The sequence below is a fragment of the Molothrus aeneus genome, chromosome 4, assembly GCF_037042795.1.
Source record: "Molothrus aeneus isolate 106 chromosome 4, BPBGC_Maene_1.0, whole genome shotgun sequence".
Taxonomy (NCBI): Eukaryota; Metazoa; Chordata; class Aves; order Passeriformes; family Icteridae; genus Molothrus; species Molothrus aeneus.
This window is the reverse complement of record NC_089649.1, coordinates 48,341,553-48,366,357: the sequence shown is the minus strand read 5'-3', so window position 1 is coordinate 48,366,357 and position 24,805 is coordinate 48,341,553. Positions and strand designations below refer to the sequence as shown.

General features: G+C 36.0%; 1 protein-coding gene across 2 annotated transcripts in view; it reads right to left on the bottom strand.

Moving 5' to 3' along the window:
* Nucleotides 1-24,805, bottom strand: part of GABRA2 (gamma-aminobutyric acid type A receptor subunit alpha2) — a 64,615-nt gene that overhangs the window by 22,862 nt on the left and 16,948 nt on the right. For both annotated transcript variants that reach the window (XM_066548462.1, XM_066548463.1), the window contains 3 exons: nucleotides 15,776-15,843; nucleotides 2,999-3,219; nucleotides 624-706 (listed from right to left, as the gene is read on the bottom strand). In XM_066548462.1, coding sequence (XP_066404559.1) covers nucleotides 624-706; nucleotides 2,999-3,219; nucleotides 15,776-15,843 — 372 coding nt within the window. The remainder of the gene's footprint in view (nucleotides 1-623; nucleotides 707-2,998; nucleotides 3,220-15,775; nucleotides 15,844-24,805) is intronic.

Genomic DNA, 24,805 nt, shown 5'->3' with positions numbered 1-24,805 from the left:
AAATAAAGTTTTTAGTGTAAAACATCCAAAATATATATAATGAAGAAGAAGAAGAATGGCTGTAATCTAAGAAAGTGAAATAATGCTGCTGTTAAAAATAATACCAGTGAGGTCAAATTCCACCTGTCTGTAACATGCAGATGCACTAAAGAATGAAATTTTTTATCACACGAAGCCATTCTTTATTGCCTTCGTTGAATAAGAACATTAAAAATATCATTAACAATAAAGAGAAACTAAGTTTTGGTGATAAATTTTAAAAACCCACTCACTGAATTCCTCTATCTGCTCTTTGTTAATGCTACGCAGGCTACATGCATCCAGTTCTGTGTTGGTCAGTGTGATTTGCACACTGTAATGAAAGTAGACCAGTGCAGTGTTGATCAGATGCAGGGTGTTTATTGTTAACTGGAGTAATGAAATCTTTAAAATAAACTAGAAGACACAATACTTGAATAGAGAAAAGAGATTTTGATGTGTCAGGTTACAGATTTTTTTTTTTAAGTCCCATCTTGTGGTTTACATTTCTCATGTAAAAATTTACTGAAACAAAATTATGCTGAGAAATGTTAGATATTCACTAATCAAGTGAATCAAGGCTCTACTTCCCATTATATACTTACAGCTGCCAAATTTCAGTGGGCATGAGTGAGCATCCATAGGGAAGTCCTCCAAATGCATTGGACATTCAGCTTGGACTGTAAGCCTAAAAGGCAAAAGATCTCTATGCATTTAAGTCATTTAGCAGGACAAGAAAATCAGCTCCACAGAAATGAACAGAAATTCATGCCAATTTAGTAGACTAAATTGAAATTTTATATTAAACTAACAAGAATTTAAATCTACTTTTACTTCTTCCAATTTGTGTGTTCCTTTGAAAGGCATTTACTTATCATATCAAGAACCTGTAAAAGCTGACCTCAAAATTATGAACAAAGGTCATTTAAAGAAAAATACAAATTAAGAACTGCCAGGCTGTTAAGAAAAATAATTTTCTTCTCATAATATTCTGTTGTACTTGTGTGCTACTACAGGTCTTAAAGGAGCATCTAAAATACAATTAACTTGCCAAAGAACCTTACTCCAGTCTTTTGAATTCAATTTTTTTCACAGTTTGAATGGAAGATACAGAGAAAAAATATTTTTTTTCTTTCAAAAGATTGCTGCTGCTCATTCTCCATGTTACTAGTGAGTACTCTTTATGTAAAGTGTGTATATGTTACGTATGTTAACAAAGCGTCCACTTTTGCCTATTTTGTGAAACATCCCAGTATCATTGTAGTAGGATTTCTACAATAAAAATAATTTAAAACAATTTGAAGAAAGCATTTCATGGACTTCTCCATTATTTTTAATTTTTAAAAAAGCCAAGAAAAAACCCTTTGTTTCTCCTTCCTATCCTTTAAGTCTTCTCTGGGTAGAGATTTTTTTCTGTATGCCTTTTCTTCCTCTTCATCCAGCCCCAAACATCAGTTACATCCTTCTGTATTCCCAGTGGTTCCTAGTCATTGCATTCTCTGCCATATTCTCCCAGCCTTCCACCAAAAAATATTTCATATTTCTACCCCTCCACTCCCCAGCAACGTTTATCTGAATTCAAGGGGCACCAGGAGATAAGAATCAGCAAACAGGCTGAAGGCAAAGGAAAGAACTGCATGAGCTTCTGATGTAAATCACACAATCATTTTATGTAGACATGATAAAAATAGCTGTTTAAAATCTAGGCAAAACAGATCAGTGTACACATTAATCTCATACCCTGAGAACCAACATACTCACAAGTAACAAAAATGCTTAGTCAATTATAATTAACCTGACCCAGCTTATGCTTCATAATGGTTTCAAACAGTATTTCCTATAATAGTATATGATTCTTATACTCTCTGGAGAAGGAATTTCAGTCAGCTTAGACAGATTATTCTCGAATATTAATTTGAGCCAAAGCAAAAATACAACATTGGGGGCCTGAATTTACTTCAAGCAAACTTTTCTGAATCTCTCCAAGCACTACATCATCCAATATCATCAGCAGCCTACTCATCAACTCTCAATAGCATAAGGGTTTCAGATCTGTGTTGTAAAACTGGGTTTCAGGGATGCTGGCATGGCTGCATGAAGAAAGTACCAGAGTACATGCTAACTTTGAAGCTCACATTTTCTATCTGACTTAGGCTGGGGATTTTAAGTCAACATTCATGACAACTTCAATTTATTATGTATTCTCCAAGAAAAAGAAAAAAACTAAGTCAAGGGCTTCTGGAAACTTGGGTAAAATATTCAAAAAAATTCACATAGGTAACAAACATTATTGCCAAAAGAGTTACCAAAGAAGAAATCAGCCTTATAAAAATGCTACTAATATCTGTGTATACATGATTTTTTATAATTTTTCATATTCTATATTCTATTTTCTAAGTAAATTTTATACATTTTACCAGCTGAAATATTTATCTTAGCTACAAATGATGCACAAGATGAAAAAATTAAAATTTAAAGATAAATATTTTAATTATATATAAAGAAACAGTAATTACACAGTAAGACATATTTTCCTTTAGCTTTTGCTGGAAAGAATTTGAGACATTATTATCTCTTCATTCTTGCTCTGTTTTTTTATTCCCCCAATCTTAATAAAAAAATTGCTTAGGGGTTCACATATTCAGTACAATGGCTGCAGTAATAGGTCAACTCCTACATTACCTTAATCATTCGAAAACAGACTTGGTAAACTCTACCTGAAGGTCTCACTTAACTTTATTCAGCTGTTCAGTATCTTCAATGCATTACAAAAATTGAGGCACACATAAGAAAACTATCTAACTCATTATCAGCCAAAAGAGTTTAACAGAACTGGAAACAAAACATACATTTTTCTAGCTTTCTTTCTGCTTAGAGAAAAACAAAGCAAAGGAGAGTTCTCCTGAAACCTGATCTAATTGTTCAATGGAAAAATTCCATCAAGAAATAGCTTGAGTAGAGAAGAGATGAACAGACATACCTCATGGTGTACAAGAGGGTCCCATCATCCTGGATTCGTAGAAGCTTGTTTGGCATTGTCATGTTATGAGCCACTGACTTCTTCCCATTGTGGAAAAATGTATCTGGAGTCCAGATTTTGCTGGCCATTAGGTTGTTCAGTCGAAGAATGTTCATTGGGCCTTTAAACTTTAATCTCTCATCCTTCCATCGCTGACGGAAGAACACATCTATCGTGTACTCCTGTAATGGAATAAATATATGCCTTTCTTGACACAATGAAACACTAATCTGCTTTCTGAGAACAAAAATAGAAAAGCTTTGTCTGCAAAATTCCCTTTGCAAAATTGTCAAGGGAGAACAATCATCACAAAAAAAATTGTATAGTACTGAGAATAATAAGCAGGAAGTCAGTGTATTAAGGGTATGACATCCTTCTTCATGATTGCTAGGTGTTGTTTTTATATTGAACTCTTTCAATATTTATATCTGTTTCTGATATACAAAGTACCTGTGACCTGGGTAATAACAGTAAACACAGTAAGGAAGGAAAGTAAGGAAAAATACACAAGATTAAATAGTTATTTCAGTATCTTCTCCAGTAGAGTAACCCAGCATTTCAAGAGCATGGAGAATGGCTGAGCCTGGAAGAAAACAAGGCAACCCATAAGGGGTACAGTATATACAAACAGAATGATATAAGATTTTTCCAAAGAGGAATGTAAGGCCCTGTAGTGGTGTGGATTTTATGAACAAAAGTACCTGGTTAGGAAACAGCAGCTGATGACTAACAGGTGACACACACCGCCTGGTGAATATCACCCTGATGCCTAGTCTTGGGAAGGCAGTACAGTGGGGAAAAAAGGATGTAAGCAAAAACAGACTGATGACCTAGACCAGATGCCTGTGTCAGCAGGCTGGGTATCCCATCTGGTGGGTTTTGTTGCTGTTTAGTTGGTTGCTGGCTGGGGTTAAACCACAACACAAACAAACAAAAAACTGATTAAACATTGATAACTTAAATTTATCAGCTATCTTCAAAAATGAAACTGCAAATGGATTTAGTGCTTTGCTTTGCCCAGCATAAAAATTGGATATGGGAGAGCTTAAAAACTATGTTGGAAGCAAACTGTATTCGGCATATTGGCAAATGCTACCTTGGTGCAACTTTGTTTTGTTGGACAGGTACAAAATGTCATCTCATGACTTCAAAATATTAGTATGCTGCAACAGTCTGTACTACTGCAATTGCTCTGCATAGACCATTTTCAAGTAAATTACTTTGAATGGACAAGGCCTGATAAAATTTAACCAATATAAAATTTTCAAGGGATTTCAATATAAAAGTGACTTCAAGGAACTTATCAGCCTCTATCATTTTCTGCTGGCTCCCTTATGTGCTGATTAACAAGGCTTAGGGTTCTTCTCAATCAGTCATACAGCAATACAAAAGGAGTGCTGACTAGACAGAGACAAGTGACAGCTCTCTTCAGCTCCTTTGGTCTGCAAGCCAAAGAGCTGTGAGGACTTTTCCAGGTCAGGGCCAGAGGCTAAGGAGAGAATGAGGAATAAAGGAAAGAGAATTTTGTTATGTGAAGGAGCATGACGGGGGCAGGAGAGAAAGCTGTTCTCTTTATGAATGGTGACAGATGCAAAGAGATATTTTGGAAACTATGGATACTTATAAACTAATCTGACAAAAAACAGAAGCTCAGTTTTTAGCTATACCAAGAGGTATATACATAATACATTAATGTAATAAATTCTGGCATTTTTCTAATTAAAATTTTAAATTTTTAAAATAAACTTAAATAAAACTAACACAACAGTACACTGAACATTTATTTGCTTGGTTTTCTTTAATCCCATTTTCTATTTTCTCTAATAATATTTTAGCAAATATATCTGTTTAATACAAAACTATGAACCTCTAAAACATGCATTTCTTTGATATTACACTGGATTTTGTTCAGTGCCTCATCACTGCTGGAGACACTGCCTCATAACAAGTGGTTTGCTCACTTCTTTATGATAGATCACATTTAATTGTCCTCTTTTATTTGCTGATTTATATGTTGTTTTATTTGTTAGATATCATGTGACTTAAAATCCCATTTACAAATAACAAGTTACCTATCAGTTCAGTTGCAGACCAGGGAAAGTGACAAAATGCCTAATATCATGGAGGATCAGGAGCAGCAGGGGAGTATATGAAATATGGATAGAAATACCAGGTAATTAAAGGAAAATTGCCCCAAGAGCCTCCTTGTACCTTTCATCTGAGGGGCTTTACCAATAAATCATTTTTATGGTAAGACTGATGTTTGAGGTATAAAGAATTGGGAAGAAGAGCCTGAAGGGATTAAGACTTTGAAATTCCACTGAAATTCAACAGGAGTGAGTGATACATCCTACAGGTTCTTTTGACAAACAGCTCTGCACATAAATGATTAGAATATAAATCTGAACCTTTTTGCAATGTTTCCATCAATAAAGAACTTCAAAGATCCTGCTTTTTTACTGTCTTCCAACATTCATAAAAATAATTACGAGAGAAATAAAATAGAAAAAAAAAAGCAGACATGAAATGCTACTAAATCAAACCAGCAACATTTCACAAAACCCTGCACCTGCTGCATGGCAACAGCTAAGGAAGTAGAATGAACAGGAAAGAATGAGCAGTAAAATGAGCTGCAGCCTTGAAAGATCCTACTGGGAAATCTCTGACTGATCCACAGGTAATGGTTAATGGCTCAAACACTGTTAAGGTAATCACCAAAGGACTTAGCCCACTATGGGAAAGCATATAAAGAAGCAACTGCTCTTCTGAGACCACAGAACTCCCCTCTCTCCCTCTCCCCAGTATGCCTCTGTGAATTCCTGGAAATTTGGACAGCAAGTTAAGCCTCCAGATAGGAACTTGAGATAAGATAAAGGTGCTACTATTGTCCCATTACCTCAGGTCTAAGGAGAAGTAGACAAGGCTGAAGCAATGTATCCACAAGAAAAGCCAACTCTGCAGATGTGCTGGAAGTAAGCCCTGGCTGGGTCTGGCAGGAGAAGGCCATAGCTGCCAGACTCATTTCTGGGGTCTTCCACCTGAGGTCTGCACATGATCCACACTTGCAACACATCCACATATTGCAAAAGACAGTGTAAAGCTACCTTCCCCAGGAGAGGTGTCTGGGCACTCCCATGTAAACCTGAACATAATACTAACATACATATTAACTCTATGTTTCATGGTCTTCCCACACCCCTGGCAGATCAAAAGTGTGGCCATCACTTTGACTAACAAATGCTGAAACTACATCAAGTCTTGTTGAATCCATGTGTGGTGATATCTTTCTATTCTCCTTTCCTTCTCTTTCATTTCCTCACAAATTTTCTTCAGTGTTATTTTTATGCTTTTGTACTGCTATATTGCTCTTGATACTAATAACCAAAATGGCTACATACCCCCTTTCCATTGAACCAAAGCTTTCCAAAATTAACTCATACACACACACACACACACACACACATATATATATGTATGTATGTGTTTATAAACACCGGTCATTCAGTGTTATATCACCCTAATCTGCTCTCAGGATCAATTAATAAGAACCTGAGTTACCCTCACATTTAGGGTGGTTTGTAACACCCTCTGGTCTGTGCTGGAGATCTTTATTTCAGAACATCTCATTTAGAAGATGGAAACAGGATAAACCAAGGTTTGGTGTGAATGATGACAAACACCTTCTGTTTCCATTTTCCACAATAGTAGTAAAATCTCATAGCTCTTAAATAACTTATCTTTTACAGACTTCTTTGCATTTTTTTTCAATGGAAGTATTAGGATCTGAATTTTGTCACTGTTCATTTAAAATGAACAAAACACAACCCCTGCCTTTGCAGCCCAGTGCTATATTCACTGACCCTACGTTCCCTTCTGTGCCAAATCTATTCTACTTATGATCAGGAATATCCCTACTGATGTTTACCATATTAAAAAATGAAAAAATAGGAAGGAATTGAAGTACATTGAATATAATCAATATGATAAAAAGCCAGCTACAAAAAGCTGCTACATAAAGATGTTGAGACTAATTCCTATTCAATATGTTTGATATATCACTTTGTGATAAATGCTGTGTAATGTTTACTTTTCAGTCAAGACTAATGTCCATGACAAAGGCAAATCTGGACTCCAGAAAAAATACTCAGATTAATACCTGATATAATTTCATTCATTCTGCAAATATTCTCCTATGAAAAACACCTGTTCTCTCTGGATATAACCTAACCACTCTGCAGTATACAGTGCAGTATCTCCTCAAAATCACAGGATCATACTTCCAAGTTTTCAGAGGAGTCTTGTGATAATTTCTAGACAAGAAAGTGCTGTCTACTGTGTCCTGTCTAAAATGGTGCTTATACAGCCAGACTCTAATGCACTATGATTAAACATAATCTTTCAAATACGTGTTATACTACCTTACATGAAATTTTAGGTGCAGGCAATGAGATTCTTGCTACAGTTTTAAGAAACACTTGACCCTCTGCCAGTTCAATGAAGAATAAAATGGCAAGGAATTTTATTCCTCTTTTAATATGCAGTTGGTGTGCGTAACACTACATACCATAAAAAAGATGTTAGTGTCTCTGGCAGAAGCTTTAACTGACCTGAGTATAAGCAATCCCTCCCCACTACATGACAGTTTTTGGGGTTTTTTTGGGGTTTTTTTTGGGTTTTTTTTTTGTTTGTTTGTGTTTTTGGGTTTTTTTTGCTAAGGCCAGATTTGTATCTGTTCAAACAACAAAAAAATGTACTTTCTTCCTTTCCAATAATGGTTGGCAAATTTTGGAAGTTTTAGCATCTGGAGTAAAGATGGACGTGTTCCAAATAGCTCAAAAATTGTAAGTGTCCATTAGCAAGCAGTATTGTCCTGAAGCAGATGGAACATTTTATTAATTACCTTCTGGAACACAGCATTTTGTTTAATGAATAGTTCAAGCCAGAGTTCCTCATTCCCTACTTGTAAAGATTTTTCTGAGTCATTTATCTAAAGTGTATTTGTCTTTTTCCTGACCACTCTCATAGCCATTAATGGACAGATATATATATATAACCACAAAAACAAATTTTAAATAATGCAAAATATAAAACATTTAAAACACAAATTAAAAAAATTAAAAGCAAGCAAAGGGGAAATGGCACATATAGCTTTCCACTGAATCCTTAAAACCATTAGAAATACTGCAGTTGACACACTGATGAGACCGTTCAGATTCATGGACCTAAATCTTGCCTAGCTAATATAGGGACTGCATGTTAATATTTATTTTTATATCAGTATAATTTCTTCATTTTAGTTCTTAAAATGTACATTCTTGTTTTCATATCTGCCTTAAGGAAATGTGTAATTTCTCTTTTGGATTTTTTAAAAAACATTAACAACCTTAGTATGTAACTGGTGCAGCAGAATACTAACATGATTAGTATGTATCTAAGCATCAAAATTACTTGCAAGAAAACCAAGAAGGGGTTTAGACAGAAGATTCAAAAAAATGTAATTAGTCAAAGAAAATTAATCTGCCCATTATATGCACTCTTACCATAACCTGATATTCATCGGTGTGACGAGTGTAAGTTTGTGATGCAACTTCTGCAGTTCAATTTATTAAACCTGCACAGTAGATATTTTCAGTGAGTGCTGAATTTAGCTTTACAGTAGGAGGATCACATCACTAGTTGGTTGTCTTGGTGGTTGTCTCTGTGGGCAGATCCATGCAGGGTGCAGATGGCACACAGAAGGAAGGACTGACACACTACAGCAGTCTGCATAAGCTACTTCATCATTGCACTGCTTGGCTTTGCCTAGGCCCACCTACCAGACTGGACAAACAATCCATCTCACTTTCTACTTTTCTCTTCTCTAAAAACAAGAAATTGTCTTACGATATGAGGACTGAAAGAGTTCTCCTCCAAATCCCCTCAATGCTCCAGTAATAAGTACTGACTACTCAGGCTCTGTACAAGCCCTTGTCTATCAACATCAAACCACACTGCACAGATATATAAACTGAGTCCATTTTCTCTTCTCCAAACCTACCTCCTGATGTGTGCACAACACAGAACATAGACATAAAAAACAGCATACAGACAGAAATTTCCATCAGGTCCTTCAGTGTGTGGATCTTACATACTAGTGAATGGAATCCTTGAAAATATTCTGATGAAGGAGGATTCTGGTTTGAAACAGCACTGTTGGTTAGTTTTCATCAAAACCCTTCACATCCCTGTTAAAAATTGAAACACATTCCCATCACTGCATTTCAAAGGAACATGTATTCATTTTTAAATACATAAGTAATGCCTGCCAGATACATATGCCCTTTCATACTATCAAGAATATGTGGAGTATTTCTAGGGAATTGTAGCACAATTTTTCTCTATTTGAAGAACTTGTTTCAAGCCTTTTATTTCTGCCTCATCTGTCAACCTCAGTCATTTCTGTCTAGGCATTTAATCGAAACATGAAGTATTAAAAAAAAATTGGAAAAAATGTGTTTAACCAGTTTGAATGATAGCGTCTAGGGAAGAGAATGTCTTTCTATTCATATTCATCTATGAAAAGGACCTTCTCAGAATAATTTTCTCTCTCTTTTTTTCCATATACCTGATGTAGAATGAAAGCTGAGTCTAAAAGAAGCACCAAGGAGGGATAAGAGAGTTCTGTACAAGATACAAATAGGGATTACTTAGAAAAGAGAGTACAGGATGTTTTTCTGCTGTCACTGAAAATAAAAACACTTGTCATTATCCCTTTTTTATTCAGACATGGAGAAAGAGCAACCCTGAAACACAGTGGATGCCTGGTGCCAGGAACAGGAATCCAAACAAAGGTACAGAGAGAGCTAATGGCAGTGACAGGCTTGGACACAACCTCTGACAAATCAATCTCCAATACTGATTCCCTTGGCAGGACTTTGCACAAAGGAAAAAGCCTTCCCAACAGAATAAATGGATAGAAACTCTGCAAGAGATCATGTGAGATATTCTCATCAAAATTTCAGTGTATGGATTTAACTTGCAAAGGCAATTACCTGAGCCAACAATATGTTGATTTTCAGAAATATATCAATTATAAAAACACAACCTAGATGTTCCCCAATTCGTCCCAAAAATTCCAGGTGTATGTAGCATTTCCTTTACTCTTTAGTCTTCTCTTACTGAGTTCAAATAATAACTACGTAAAAGTAACTGCAGTACCTTTTTTCTAATCTATTTGAAAATTTAATCATCTTGATGCATTCCCTTATTCTGTCCAGACTTAAATATCATACCAGCTCTGTAAAGCTTCTCTTAAGGAATTCTACCTAATAATTAGACTCTGAAACAGAGCTAAAAATAAGTTGCATAGAAAAAAATTCCCAAACAAAATCTGAAATACAAACTGAAGTGACGAAATTTGAAAAACAGAGAGAAAAAAAGAAACAGAGTTCTAAGGTCAGTCACTACCTCTAAAGAACCATCCTCAATTGTAGTGATGAATTCTGTAACAAACCTTCTGCTTATTTCTGTATTTAACTTTCAGCCTTCACTGAAAATTTCTAATCTGGTTGTATCTGAAAAATCAGAAACACTTATTGACATTTCAGTTGAAAACTGATGAGATGGAAGTGTGCGTAGTGATGAATATACACATCATACACATACCAGCTGTGTATGATGATCTACAAAGGAATGTTCCTGTTCCTTGAGTTCAAAGTGAAAAATAGGAAGTCTATCATCAAGAAATTAGGAAAAATTGTTGTTTACAAGCGACTTGGGAATAAAGGTGCAACTACAATAAACAAAACTCCCCAATAGCAATGAAAATCTAAGACTGCAAGTTGAAATACAAAAGTTTCAGAAGGCGTCTTAGTTTTAATATTCAAGCTAAACTGATTCAAGTCCTGCCACCTACTAACCATGTGTTGGAGGAAAGCAGGAAAGACCATTCCCAACAACAATCAGAAAGACTGTTCTGAGGCAAAATTTGCTGCATCTTGGCAAATCTTTCTTCACAGCAGACCTTATATAAGGGACTCAGTACCTACATAATCTGTCTTACATAAAATAACTACTGCTTGAGGAGTAAATAGGTGTCATTTATTATATGTATAATTTTTTCAATTGTAGACATCCGCACTATGTCTATGGCTGTGGGAGAAATTTTAGGAGCCAAAGTGCCAGGACAGCCTGGAAGGACACCAAGCTGAGAAAAAGAGGTAAAAATACATAGCTTTCAGTGAGGAAATTCAAGTGAGCAGCATGTAGATTTATAGTGATGGTACAGTCAACCAGATTTCAAACAAATTTTTAAAAATAGAAAAATAATCAGGTTTGATGTTCAATCCTTTTATATCCTACAAATTATAGTCCAAAGAAGTTCATCCTTTATCTCTGAATTTTCAAATATTAAACATTTTAATTTCATGATAAATGCTTTAATTAGCCCCTGTAACAAGAACTTAATCCTATAACACTTCAGAAAATTAAGAGATGCTTTGTTTTTCAGTTGTTCTGTCCAATTTTTTCATTTGTTTGTTTTTCTAAATAATGCAGCTTTTCTTCTCTCAGGCTAATGTCAAAATAAATTTTTATCACTGATTGGGTTGGAAGCCTATAAGGCATAGCATCACAATACTGAACTTGAACATTTCTGAGAAACAACAACTCAAAAAGATAGAAGGGCAAAAATAAAATCTGTTTAAACTCGTGTTTTGCTTTGCCTTCCTTGATTCTCATTAGCTTGCGAAAGGAAGTTGAAAATCCTTATATATTGGCACTGCATATGTGACATTAGATGGAGTGGTTGACATACAATAGCTTTTCTTTGACACAAAAGGTATAGATACCAAAATATTTTTGTTCATTTGAAGCACAGTTTGCAACTGACTCCTGGCCAAGAGAGAACACATTTGGTAGCTGACTATTTTGGTCAGAACAGAGAGTAGCATCTTTTGAACTTAGTCAAAATGTTAATCCACTACACGCAACAAATGTTTTTGACTTTAACACATTTAGAGAAAAATCTCAGCCTCAGCTTCTACTTCCTGAATTTATCAACAGCAATTCCAGCTAGCTTCAAATCAGTCAAAGATCAAATTCCCCTGGACATAATGATTTTTTGGCAAAGTTGCGATACTGGAGAAATACAGCAAATGTGAATAAAAACCCACACTCAGCAATGACTGAGTCACAGATCAAACACCATACCACTTTACCATTAATGGGAACAGCTAGTGAGGGAAACAGAGACCTCATGAATTCATAGCAATGCAACAACAAAGGTCAGAATTAGATTTTATCAACTTTGTGTATCAACACTACGTAAGAACTGTGTCCTTGGCTCCAATCCACCCATCACTGCTTGTTTGTCACTTCCTTATTCCATATTGTAAATGCATATTAAACATCTCACATGTCAGTGAGTCCCTTCCTGTTTTCAAAAGCACCTTTCTTCCAAGCACCATCATTCTTCACAATACACTGACCAAGGAGGAAAAAACAAACTGCAAAACAGATCATGTAAAGGGGTGCAGTCACACAGCTGATGATCTTATTACTGTTAGAAACCGCAGTGGAAGGAATCCTAGGGGCAGCAATAATCCTAAGAGTTTTGGGCAACAGCAGTGTTCAGCCTAAATACCTCACGTGACTGAGGGCCTCACCATTCACATTGTGCCAGGAGAGGACTTCCTGAGATGGGACCAATCTTCCTGAAAAAATCTGAGCTTGGGATCCTCTAAAAATTCTAGAAGACATGGGCAAGAGTCAAATTTATTCTTGCAATAAAGCCTTTTAAGGAAGAAATTTAAAAAATATATAATATCCCTGAGTTTCCAGCATTTACAGAAGAAAATATCAACGAATTCTCTACATAATAGTTTAAATTATTGATTCAGTCATGCAGCTCCTAAATGAAAAAGTACTCATGGTTAAAACCCTAATGTCACCTTCATGTTCGACAGGATATGTGATGGTTTGGAAGCTATTATTTCACAACTCACATGTTGGAATTTTCTCATTGACTGCTCATACGTTTCAAAATTATTCTATAATTATCAACAGAACAAGCTAAATTAACCCTGAAGCTTGTAGTAATAAGAATTAAACTGCTCTTACTTATCTATCTACTTATGTGCAAATAAACCTACCCATTAGAGTAACAGCTGCCATTCTAATGCAGTGCACTCTGCTTTGATTAACAACTCTGCACAGATCTGTGCACTGTCTATATGTCTATGCAAATAAGCACCCAGAGTTCTCCATACATTTATCCACTGATGTCAGAAGTGTGTTGGGAGGGAGGGAATAGGCTCAGGGAGCTTTCATTACTTTTCCATTTAAGCACAGATGACTTGCACAGCCTTGGGTTAGTCTCCTTGTGGCTCAGTAATCATCTTTAAAAGTGGATTAATATCATATTCCTGTTACACAGGAATACCATAAATGCAAGACTTCAGCAGTCTGAAGTCATGAGATACTAGACCAACAAGATCAAGATGTTCATATCATCTTTGTACATAGCCGTGGATACCTTTTTTACAAAATTATTAACAAAATAAGAAATATTTCATAAACCTAAAATCATCAGAAAAAAACACCTCAGGAGAATCAGCAACATGTACAGTAATATAAACAAAAGTCTATTTCTCCTGTGAAATCACCTTTCATGGCCTTTCATTTGAAGTCTTACCTGTGTATTCATAACTTTCAAAACAGAGCTTGAAAACACAAAAAAACCACACAAAACCCCACTAGAATATATTTTCCAAAGCTATGATTACCTGGTAATCAAATAACTTTTAACTTACCAGTAAGCAAATAACTTTTAAAATGTTCAATGTACCATGAAAAATTTAACTTCATAAACTTGTTCATAACATCATAATGTTCCCTGTTTTGTATGATGCATAACCTGATTTTTTTCATAGAAAAAGAAATGTTGTCTTACTTTAAAAAATATTAATTTTTAGTATCTACAGCTACACCAAGGTAGTATTTAATATGTCTCATACATAATAAAGAATATTTGAAACACTTCAAAAATAATTTCTTGCAGGATTGGCAAGGGTAGTGTGAAAGATTGAGATGTTAATGGCTAATGGCTCAAACAATCCGCCATTTGCAAAAGCAGCAGGTGCTTTGCTGAGGATAAGCACAGTAACAGCCCAGGTGCAGAGGGTGTGAGCACCAGGGGATGACCATGACAAAGCAGCCTTGGCTTATCAAGAAGCTGGGGTTTGAGACAGATGAGGGAAGAGGCCAAAAAGTAGCAGATCCTGTGAGGTGGATTAATACTTTTTATCATGCTGATGTCCTTCCTTACACAAGTGGCTCAGTTGTGAAACTCCTCCCCACCTGGGGGACAGACATACTGGGACATTCACACGTAGGCCTGAAGATGTTCATCCCATCTGATGGGGCATAAGGGGCTCAACTGCACTGACTGAGAGGCAGTTGTCATGTCTTAGAAAATTTCATAAACCATCAAAGACCCCAAAAATACCCCCAGAATAATTCCTGGGGTCTTCCACCAGAGGACTGAGCAGGATCCACAGTGTTGCAACAGATTCAAGGTGCTGCAAAAGACAGCATAAAACTCCCTACCCCAGGGAAGTTGCCTGGGCATTCCATCTAAAGCTAAGCATATATAAACCCTCTGGAATTTGTGTTTTGTGGGTTTCTCCCACCCCTGATGGATCAAGATACCATTTAGACCAAAGGACATCAAAATCAAGTCTTGTTACTAAATCCACAGATGGTGGTATCTTTCTGCTCTTATCCTTTCCTTCTCTTTCTTCATTTCTTCTCAAAATACATTGTCAGCCAGACTAAAAAATTCCTGTCAATGCCTTATTCAGTGTCCTGTATCTGGATTTGTTAAGCTTGGCTAAGTTTGCTAAAATAAATTTTGTGAAGTACTTACTTTGGATGTTTTTTTAACATCAGTCAAGTATCTTATTCTATCTTGATGTTCTACATTTTGCAAGTAAAAGATTGTTGCTGACTCTTCTGAGAATTTTGTTCTCTCCTACACATTTCCCAGAGTCAATTAAACCACTTTCCCTACACCAGGCAAGTGAACAGGAGCATGACAGGTAAAGTAAGTTTGAGACTGTCCTTCCCTTTCCTTTTAGACAGCTATATCCATCAGGTCTTTCTACCCAGTTTGAAACATTCTCCCTAATCTCTGTATTATTTGCAGTGAGCCTACAAACAATTCCTTATAATCCAGAGCAATATTCTGAACATTTCTTTCTTTTCTAATGTCACTGACTTCTTTAAATGCTTACTAAACAATGCAAACTATCAAGGACAGATCTGCAAAACCCCACAATCATGTTGATGACCCAGCTTCCAAGCTATGTCTTTCAAGAAGTTTTAGATTTGATTTCCATCAGGTCCCTCAGTCTATTGCCAATATTAAGAGTGCTCCTTTCACTCCAGGTTTTCAGGTTTTCATGCAAGAGGAATCCAGTTCATCCATATCAAGATTTCTCCAGAATATAAACCAAAGTACAGTCAGTGGAAAAAGCAGAAGATTTACTGGTCTAAATTAAACAGCTAACACAAGCACACTTATCATGAAAAGTCCATAAATCAATTTTCAAATTTCAAACTACATGGGGTTTGGCATGTTCTGATTTCAGTAAGATTGTTTCAAATCCATCCACAATAAGTAAAAGAATACAGGTTTAAAGGAAGTTTATATATATCTTACACCATTTACCCATATATGCAAAAGATTCAGGAACTCACCATATCAGTATCTGACACAGGTCCAAAACTGGTCACATAGATGTTAGTGAAGACTTCAGTAATACTATCTGATATAAAAAGAAAAAAAAAAAAACAAAACAAGCAAACATTTTAAATTGACAGTACTTTTTCTATTGTTATGTAAGATTATGGGACATTTTGAACAGGTTTGTCTCCTTATTTACTACCCCTCACCAGTGTCCTGTTGTAAATACTGGGGGTTTCTTTCCCACTTAACACAGAGGTTAACAAACAAGCATTTGTACCACAGAGTAGTTTGTTTAAGCCTGTTTAGCTATACAATCACCAGCAACTACATACACATATCCCGTTTCTCTACCAGCAAAAATAGCCCCAGCATCGTGGACTTAACATGGAAGGAGAGTTCTGAACACAAAATGCCTTTGTTGCAGAGGTGTTACCTCTGTTGTTGCAGATCTCTCCTATTAAAGTCTTTCTAGTTGAAGGCTGTTTTCTACATTCTTAATAGCTTTTTCAAAGAAAAAGACAAGAAAAGGCAATTATTGACTGTACCAAATGTAACACAACAGGATCCTACTTTTCAATTGGGTGTGTTTTTAAGTGGCACATATTTTAATATAGCAGTTCCTTTCCTTGATAGGCAATGCTCATGACACATTGCTGTGGTACTGTGAACACTTTGAGAAAATGTCCTTCCCAATCATTGCAGTCAGACAGCCATGAAATCAGAATATTAGATATTGTACTGCAGGGAAAAATAACTGCTTAGTTTTCTATCTTCAGTTTTCAATTAGGCTCAAAATAGAATGATATTCACTAAGAGGGGCAGCATGCACAGGAAATTTCTTAACAGCAGTTGCCAACCACAGTCTGCATTCTAGACACACAGTCAGCATTCTAGACAGACAACACAAGGAATTCTCTGCCTTAAAGCCAGCTGCTGATTGGAAAAGAAAAATTTGAATAAAACTAGGTGCAATTTGACTCATTGCAGAATTTCCCATTCCCAAAAATAATACAACTGCCTGTTGTATAAGTGATCCTGCTGTTATATTATATTTCCCTATTTAATCATTATTAAATGTGGGTAGATAATAGTTTCTATTTTCCTGAAAGCTGCCTTTTAACAAATACATGATACAAGCCAATTTTACTTCTAATTATATGGAGGCCAACAGTACAATCCCTGCTCCTCACTGGGAGAAACCAGTGGTGCTCACTCATGAGAACAGTCTCTACCAGGCACCAGGAAAAGGCCAGCACTGTTCCATGAGCAGCTGCATGGGAAGCAGTGCATTTTCAAAGGGATGTAGCTGCAAAAATACAGTGATTTCAGACAACTTCTGGAGCATGGACGAGGAATATTCATCTGTTCTCATCTGCAAGGAAACTTCCTTTTTCAGCCAAACGCTAGAAATATAGGACTCCAAAAAGCCCTTCCTACCAAAAAGAATCTTTTTCCCAGGATCATGTCTGCTTTTTAAGCAAATAAATAAAGATTGACTCCTAAAAATCCTCTGCACGTCCTAAGATTGGTTTATTTGTATGATAGAGACTTCTGAAATCCATTATGAAGCATCCTTACACAAGCTAAGTTGATTTCTACTCCAAACTTCTTACAAACAAATTTTAAGTCAGTGGACAGAAAAGGTGCTGAGTCTGCACAGCCTTTGCTATTCAACAAGGATAAAGTACAGATATGGCTGAAGTATCCTACAAGAGCCACAAGTACATTTCAGAGGACTAGGGACTTCATGCTGCCTGTGGGAGACTCTCCAGAAAAAAAAAAAAAAAAGATTATTATCTCCAAATGGTTACCTGGCACAGACTGGAATGAAATGGGAGAGTGACAAGAGAGCTACTCTTCAGGAGGTAAAATGGAGCTGCAGGGACTAATTGTGAAATTTGGCCTGTACTGATGACAATACAAAATATTAATTAAAATTTCAAGAAAAGCACTGGTGTTACAAAAATATGACTGACAATCAAGTATCCCAACAGCAGAGTATCAAGGCTAAATTCAAATATAATTGTATAACTTGAAGGAACCCTACTATAGGCAACAAAGTCACTTGGCAAATCTTTACCTGCATGCTCCCCACCCACCAAATGCTTGGAAACATGGTCCTCTTGTAAACTTATTCTAATGCTACCAGTTATTTGTATGTGATTTTTTTATTTGACACAGAGGAATGATTTTAATATTTGCATAGAATAAACTACAGGACATGGAATCTTCAAGCTTGCCTTGCATTCCAAGTTTTAATTTTTTAAAAAATTCCCATATTCTGTTATATGATTTCTAAACTCTTCTGGATCTATTTTTCCATCAGAAATGAGTAGAGAAGACAGAGAGGAGAGCAAACATATTGACCACAGCTGCTATTAGAACAGTCTATCGATTCTCCCTGTTGGTTTGTGTTAAAAAAAAAGTACACTAAGGAAGAAATGGCAGTTTTTTATATTTTTACCTCTTATTTTCCAAATTCTTCATAGTTAAGAAGTTTCTATTCATACCCTACCTTAAAGAAAACAAGTCCTTAAAGACAAAAGAAGCTGAAATGTAATAAATCTTGAATTACTCCTGTTACCATTTGTGTTAGCAGCCTGAATCTTGTGTTTGTTTCTTCCTTGTTACTTTACATAGTGCTAAAATAAAGGTACCTCCGAATTACAAATTTGAACTTGAGGGTTCTGAATAAACGTCAACAAAAACAAAAAATACATCATCCTTTTTTTACAACAAATATTGTAGCTATTGCTTTGAAGGAGTATGTACTTGTCAAACAAACAATTCAGAAGCACAAAGCACAGTTTCAAATGGGCTCTCTAATCAAAATTCATCCAGCAGGCGTCACAGTTACAGGCTTTTTATAACTCGTATTCTGTCAAGAACAGCACCAGTCATCGTACTTAGCCCACCAGAGATTCAAACAGTTCTGGATCATCAGTTCTTGTGGAAAAGCCAAGGAATATACTCAGCTAAAAGATGTTCAATGCAACATGTGTTTGCATAAAAATTGAGCTTGTTTTTTTGAGAAAAGGACAAGCTTTTCCCACTGGGATTATAAAATTTGTTTCCTCAAGTGACACATATGCATGTAACTAAAAGGCCTGATTTTCAAAAGTGCTGAAATCAATGGAGGCCCATACTGAAAAACAGCCTAGATTTTAAAAAACACTCTGTTGGGAGGAAGGGGGGCAGATTGATTTATACTTGTGGGCTCTTAAGTTATTCTGAATCACTGCTTTTGAAAGTTATACAAAGAAATGGGAACAGCAAAGGGTAAGGATATAATTTCTATTTAAGATGCTTCTTTTAGGGGAAAAAATCTCAGGCAAAGAATATAACAAGTAGCTGCCACCATCACATGACTCTAAAATTCTGCAAAGGCTATTACAGCACCATTTCTAACTTACTTTGGTCATAAATGTTTAAAAAATTCCCTATCTGACTTAGATCAGACCAGTTTCTCAGATGATGGAAGTCAAGGGTAAACTGACAAAATATAGTCAATAAAATTAATGATAAAGGAAGGAAGAAAAACACATCCCATGGAAGTAAAAAAAAAACCCAGTAATTATTAAGATCACATTGCACATGGTTCTCAAGCACTGGTTTCTTCTGATTCCCCTTCCTTACTCGAACTGACATGATATTATTACTGGGGAAAATAAAAAACAGAAAGGAAGAAAAATCAATAATATAACAAATTGTAGAAGATTTATACATCCTTATCTGTCCTTAGCTGGAATGTTTGCTGTGTATTTTAATTACATTTAGGATTTAAAAAAAAAATGTTAATTATAACAAGTCCTCTATGAAGATAATAATTTTATTATCCTCAATTTTCCTTGGGAAGCTGAGGCAGAAGGATTAAATTATGTGCAAGTAAGGTGAAGTACAGGTGTTTGCCAAGTCTGGTTACAGATGTCCAATACTAAGTAACCACACTGGAAAATGTCAACATCATTGACTTGTCAAAAAATTAGAAAAGTGGTTCAGCACTTAGCTGGAGTTGGTATCAGTGGCATCACCAATTCCTTTATGCCAGCTCTCCAGCTGTTGGGATACCCTTTCTGATGGTCTGAAATCCTGCTGACTTGTGCCTCAGCAGAAGAGATGGCTCAGCTGAAGTAGGCTGCTTGGCATAGAATTTGCAGTGGCTGAAGTTTAAACCAATCCAGGCTGAGTAACAGAGATGATCAGAAAAGTCAGATGAAAAGGCTCCTCAGGAGCATTTACCAGTTTGTCAAAACGTTAAGATTCCACAGAGGCATTTAAATTTTCAATGAGTTCCTTTGGTCTGCTGTCTGACAGTAGTTTTCAAAATTTTTTCGAATTCTTTCATATGTCCCTTCTCAGCTGCCTGCATCCCTGACAGGGTACACAGAGTTCCAGTCTGTGATGTGAGGTAGATAGACATGCAGGATTCTGCATACCTGAGAGCTCCCCCTCTCCTGAAGAATGCTGAGAAAGCATTACCTTTATTGAAATAAATTTTTAGAGTATTTCCCATATTTGAGAATGACCTGAGTATTATTCATTCCCCCTCTCACCAAAATAATCTAGATTCCTTTCTTCACAGAGGGTAGGGACAAAACATGCATGGCTCACTCTATGTATGTTTAAAAGAAGAGAAGAATGGAGTGTGATCACTGCAAAATCTTCAGAAAGGTTCCAGATGTTTGTTTGCATGAAACTGGCTATGTTATTGATTAATGTGTCAAGGCTGTTTTCAGAAGAAAACAGGCCTGAAAGATTGGGTTGGGCTTTTTATTCTTTTTAATTTCAATTTTTATTCAATAAAGCTGTAAATACAGGTTTTGGGCAGCTAAAATAGAAGACAATCTCTTTGAGGTAATCCAAAACCATCGAAAGTCTTCTTGGTGGGATAGAACTTTTAAAGTATACATACGCAGTTCTAATGTATACTATAAAAATATTCAGACAAACATTATTTTAAATGTAGAATTAATAGTGCCTGTAAGAACACTGCAAGGCTGTAACTGAAAGGCTGCTAAAGCATGCAAAAAAAAAACTAAAAAGAAGCAAAAATAAAATACTGCTCTTTAAATAAGTATGTCAACAACAAAAAAAAGGAGGTCAAGTTGCAGTGCTATGGGAAATTTAACTGAGGATTTCTGAGTTTTTGTGGAAATGCTGTCAAAAGCTTGATGTTAATTTAATTATTTTTCTATAAAAAATTATTTATCTGGAATTGACATTGTTCTGACATTGTAATATGGTCTCCAGGGGCATGCTTGGCAATGTTGCCCAAAGGCCTTGAAAATGTCATTCATAATACCAGTCAGAAATTGCACAGGTGAAACAGCCAGGGTCTTAATCCATCAAACACTGTTCCAACTCAACATGCTGCCTTTATCTGACAAGCTCCTTAGTGTGTCTGTTGACAGCTCAAGACACTGACTGGCTGGCAGGGAATGGGGATCAGAGGAGGTCATGCAACACAGAGCTGTAACAGCAGCAAAATCTGTGGGAACACAGATATTTCAAAATCATGTTCTGCCATTTCTTTATTTTTGGTTTAGGTGGTTTATGCAACCATTTTTATTTATCCAACTTCAGCATCTTCATTCATTATCCACTATTAAATTACAACAGTCTCAAAGCAACTTATGCCCTACATAAAACCACTTCCAATTTATAAGCTGAAGTCATCGGTGAGAAGAAAAAATCCATTTCTGCCCTTAACATTAGCACTTCACTTCCAATGGCCTCACTTTATCCATGAACTATCAGCAAGAAAATGTCTTCATATGGGCCACGATTGTCTTTCAAATCTCCCTCTCTAACAAAGCTTATGTAGAATAAGCTTACCGTTTAACTTCTGGAGCTTCTAGTATAATACTACTAAGTATTATATTAACAGCTGCACTCTTGATTCACATTGGTGTAAATAAGACCAGAATGAGACACTGTACTTAATTTCTCATGGTGTTGATGGAACAAGAATATATTCTAGAGAAAATGTCTGGAGGAAGAGACAGGAGTTGAAAGCCAGTAGGCTAAGAGACCCCAACTGACTTACCTCTGAAGAGCTGATTTCTATTTACAGATATTATATCGCTTATTAAATTAATGACAGCTCCATATAAAGTCTTTCAGGGGCCCTCCAAAGGCCTATTCAGAACTTAAAAATTCAGCAGCCCTGTAAAGCAGTACCATAAATACTATTATGTCATTTACACTAACAGAATACTTGGGCTGCATATAAGCCTACTCTTTTATTTCAGCAAAGCAGTATTCATTATTCTGAAATAATTAAAACTTGTTCAAAATGACAAGAATTTGCTATAAGACAATAATTCAGTTAAACATTAGTGTTTCTTTAGAGATGAGTAAGACTTTTTGACCATCAGAAAAACACACTAACCTGGAAAAAAGAATTTAGCTTAGCTGTCAACACCCTTCTCTACTGTAGCAAAAAATATGACTTGTGAAAACATTCTCAGATATGTTTTTAGCTAAACTAACAGCTTTTTTAGGTGTAGGTTACCCACAAAATGTGCACAGAATGATATGTAGGCACATCTGAAACACAAATAATGTGATATTATAATCAGTATTTACTCTTTGTGCTGTATGTAGAAGATGCTGGTTTGAACTGCCTTAGCACCATTACCAGATATCAAATTAAAAAACAAAAAAATTCTGTGCTGAGAGAAAATTTACTCATTACAAAGATAATTTTCACATGTATATGACAAATTTGAGGCTTAACTCTCAGCGAAAAAGAAGAGTGCAGATCACACACACAAACGTTATATTTACTACATTTTCTTCTCTCTCTCCCAAGTGACCTTTAATTTGCAAACCTTATTATTTCAGATCACAAATTTAAATTTCCAAAGGGTCCTGTGAATGATGAACTTTGGATATAAGTGATATTTGAGGTGCAGTTTTAACTTTATTTTATGCTTTCTCCACAAACTTGAGAAAGTTGCTCAAGGATAGCGCTAAAGACTGATTTTGGTGCTCAATTATCTCTTAAAGTACATTGGACAAGCTGCACAAAGTTATTTAAGCTCCAAGTTTCCATTTAAATCAATCAAAGTTAATCTGAATGCCTCTGTGATCCAGATCATAATGACTAAGTTTTGCGCTTATATTTGTCTGAATCCCCTTTATTCCTAAATTTCTGTCTAACATTGTCAGTACCTAAAATTCCCCGGCTGCTTATATTTCCACCTTAAGGCAAAAAAATCCCAATGCTGCCAAGTAGCCTAAAGAATTGGCTCTCAACCAAGTCCCAACGAGTTCCTCAAACTATAAATAATTACAAATTTACTGAGCCAGAAAGATTTTGAGAGAGAAAGCAAGAAAACGAGTAAGAGACTGATTCCACAGCCTAGCAGTACTCATGGGATAGAGCAGACTTAAATTGAAGCCTCTGCTCAAGATCTAATTATTTACACAAAGCAGAATAATTCCTTCCAAAGACTGAGGAAGAATGCTGTGTCTTAGAAAATTCACCTTTGTGGTAAAGACAGAACCTGACACACAGTAACTGAGTTCATGTCCTTTCTTTAAATTAGAGCACGCACTTGACAAGAGCTGCTCTCTATTTTAGAAGTTTCCATTAAATCCGACCATCAGCTTCTCTCATGGCTCTTTCAAGGAAAGGAGGAATGACATGAGAGGGAACACCCCTGTGAATACATGAAAAGGAGACTAGTAAAGTTTTCACACCCAAACTTGGTTGTTTCACATGTGTTGGTAAGGAAAGGCTTCAGCTGCTTGCTCCTCTTCAGCATTTTTAATTACTTAGCTTGACAGATTTCTACTCAGTTTATCAACTTTAAGAGCCACATTTGTAGACAGTTATGCCAACACCATCTCTGTGATGTGCCAACATGCCCAGCTTTTCTCATGTTCCACATAGGATGCCCGGCTGTTGGAAGCAATGAATTCCACTGTATGTGGGCTCCAGGAGATGTGGAAACTGACAAACCTAAGCCCTCAGTCTTGTGGGGCCAACTGGCCAAAGACCGTGAATGCCTCTATGCCTCTAAAGGGCAGCAGGAAAAGAGAGATCTGAGTCCATGTTCTGACACATATGTAGCTATTTTATACAAATAAATAAGTAAAACATCTCCAGTGGAAGAAGCCACTTTCTCAGGATGATCAAAAGCCCCGTGTCTACATAAAAGGTTTGGAAAGTGGGAAATATGGATTTAGATCCCTTTTCCAAATCAGGCCTTATGAGTAACTAAGATGTTTAATCTAGAATGTACTTCATCCCTGATGAGAAGGCTGCTGTACTGACTGGTGCAGCTCATATCACATTGGGCCAATCAACCATCCAGTGTCTAGCCTGAATCCTGCCACTACTTTAACATGAAAGAGATTTCAAACAACCCAAAAGTGCATAACTTAATTGGTTCTTTGCACTGGGAAAAGAAGATATGTACTCTCACTCATTACTGTTGAACTTCATAGACTTTTGTCGCCTCCGGCAACATTTTGACAATCTCAGAGGTATTGACTGCCAAGTGATTAAGGAAGCAATTAACTATCTAGACAGCTTTTTGGATTTTTTTCCCTATCATTTTAATAGAGTATTCCTCCAATTTACAGGTTCATTGTAAAGGTATATGGATGCTTTGGTTGTATAAACACTTGTAAAAGCTGGATAATTGTTAACATTAGTGTTGACCGTTAAAAAGGGAGAGACAAAATGTTGAAAAGTAAATTGAATCGTTGGGAAGAGCAATCTAAACACATGGGCATAAACTTGTTCCCATAAGACTACCATGAAATCCACCAAATCTCCCTTTCTTCCCTTTTCATTACATCCTCATATACCATGAAGGCAAAAAAATAAAAATAAAAAATAAAAAATAAAAATAAAAATAAAAATAACTTAAAAGCATGCAGCTCTAAAATAAACTACCAGTGTGAGAAATTTTTAGTTAAAGTTGAACAAAATGTTCAAAAGAAACATGAAATTGAAAATATAGTTGAGTTTGGCTGGAAGAAATGTGATCTTGCTGAAACAGATTACTTAAATGTTGAAGTTAGAG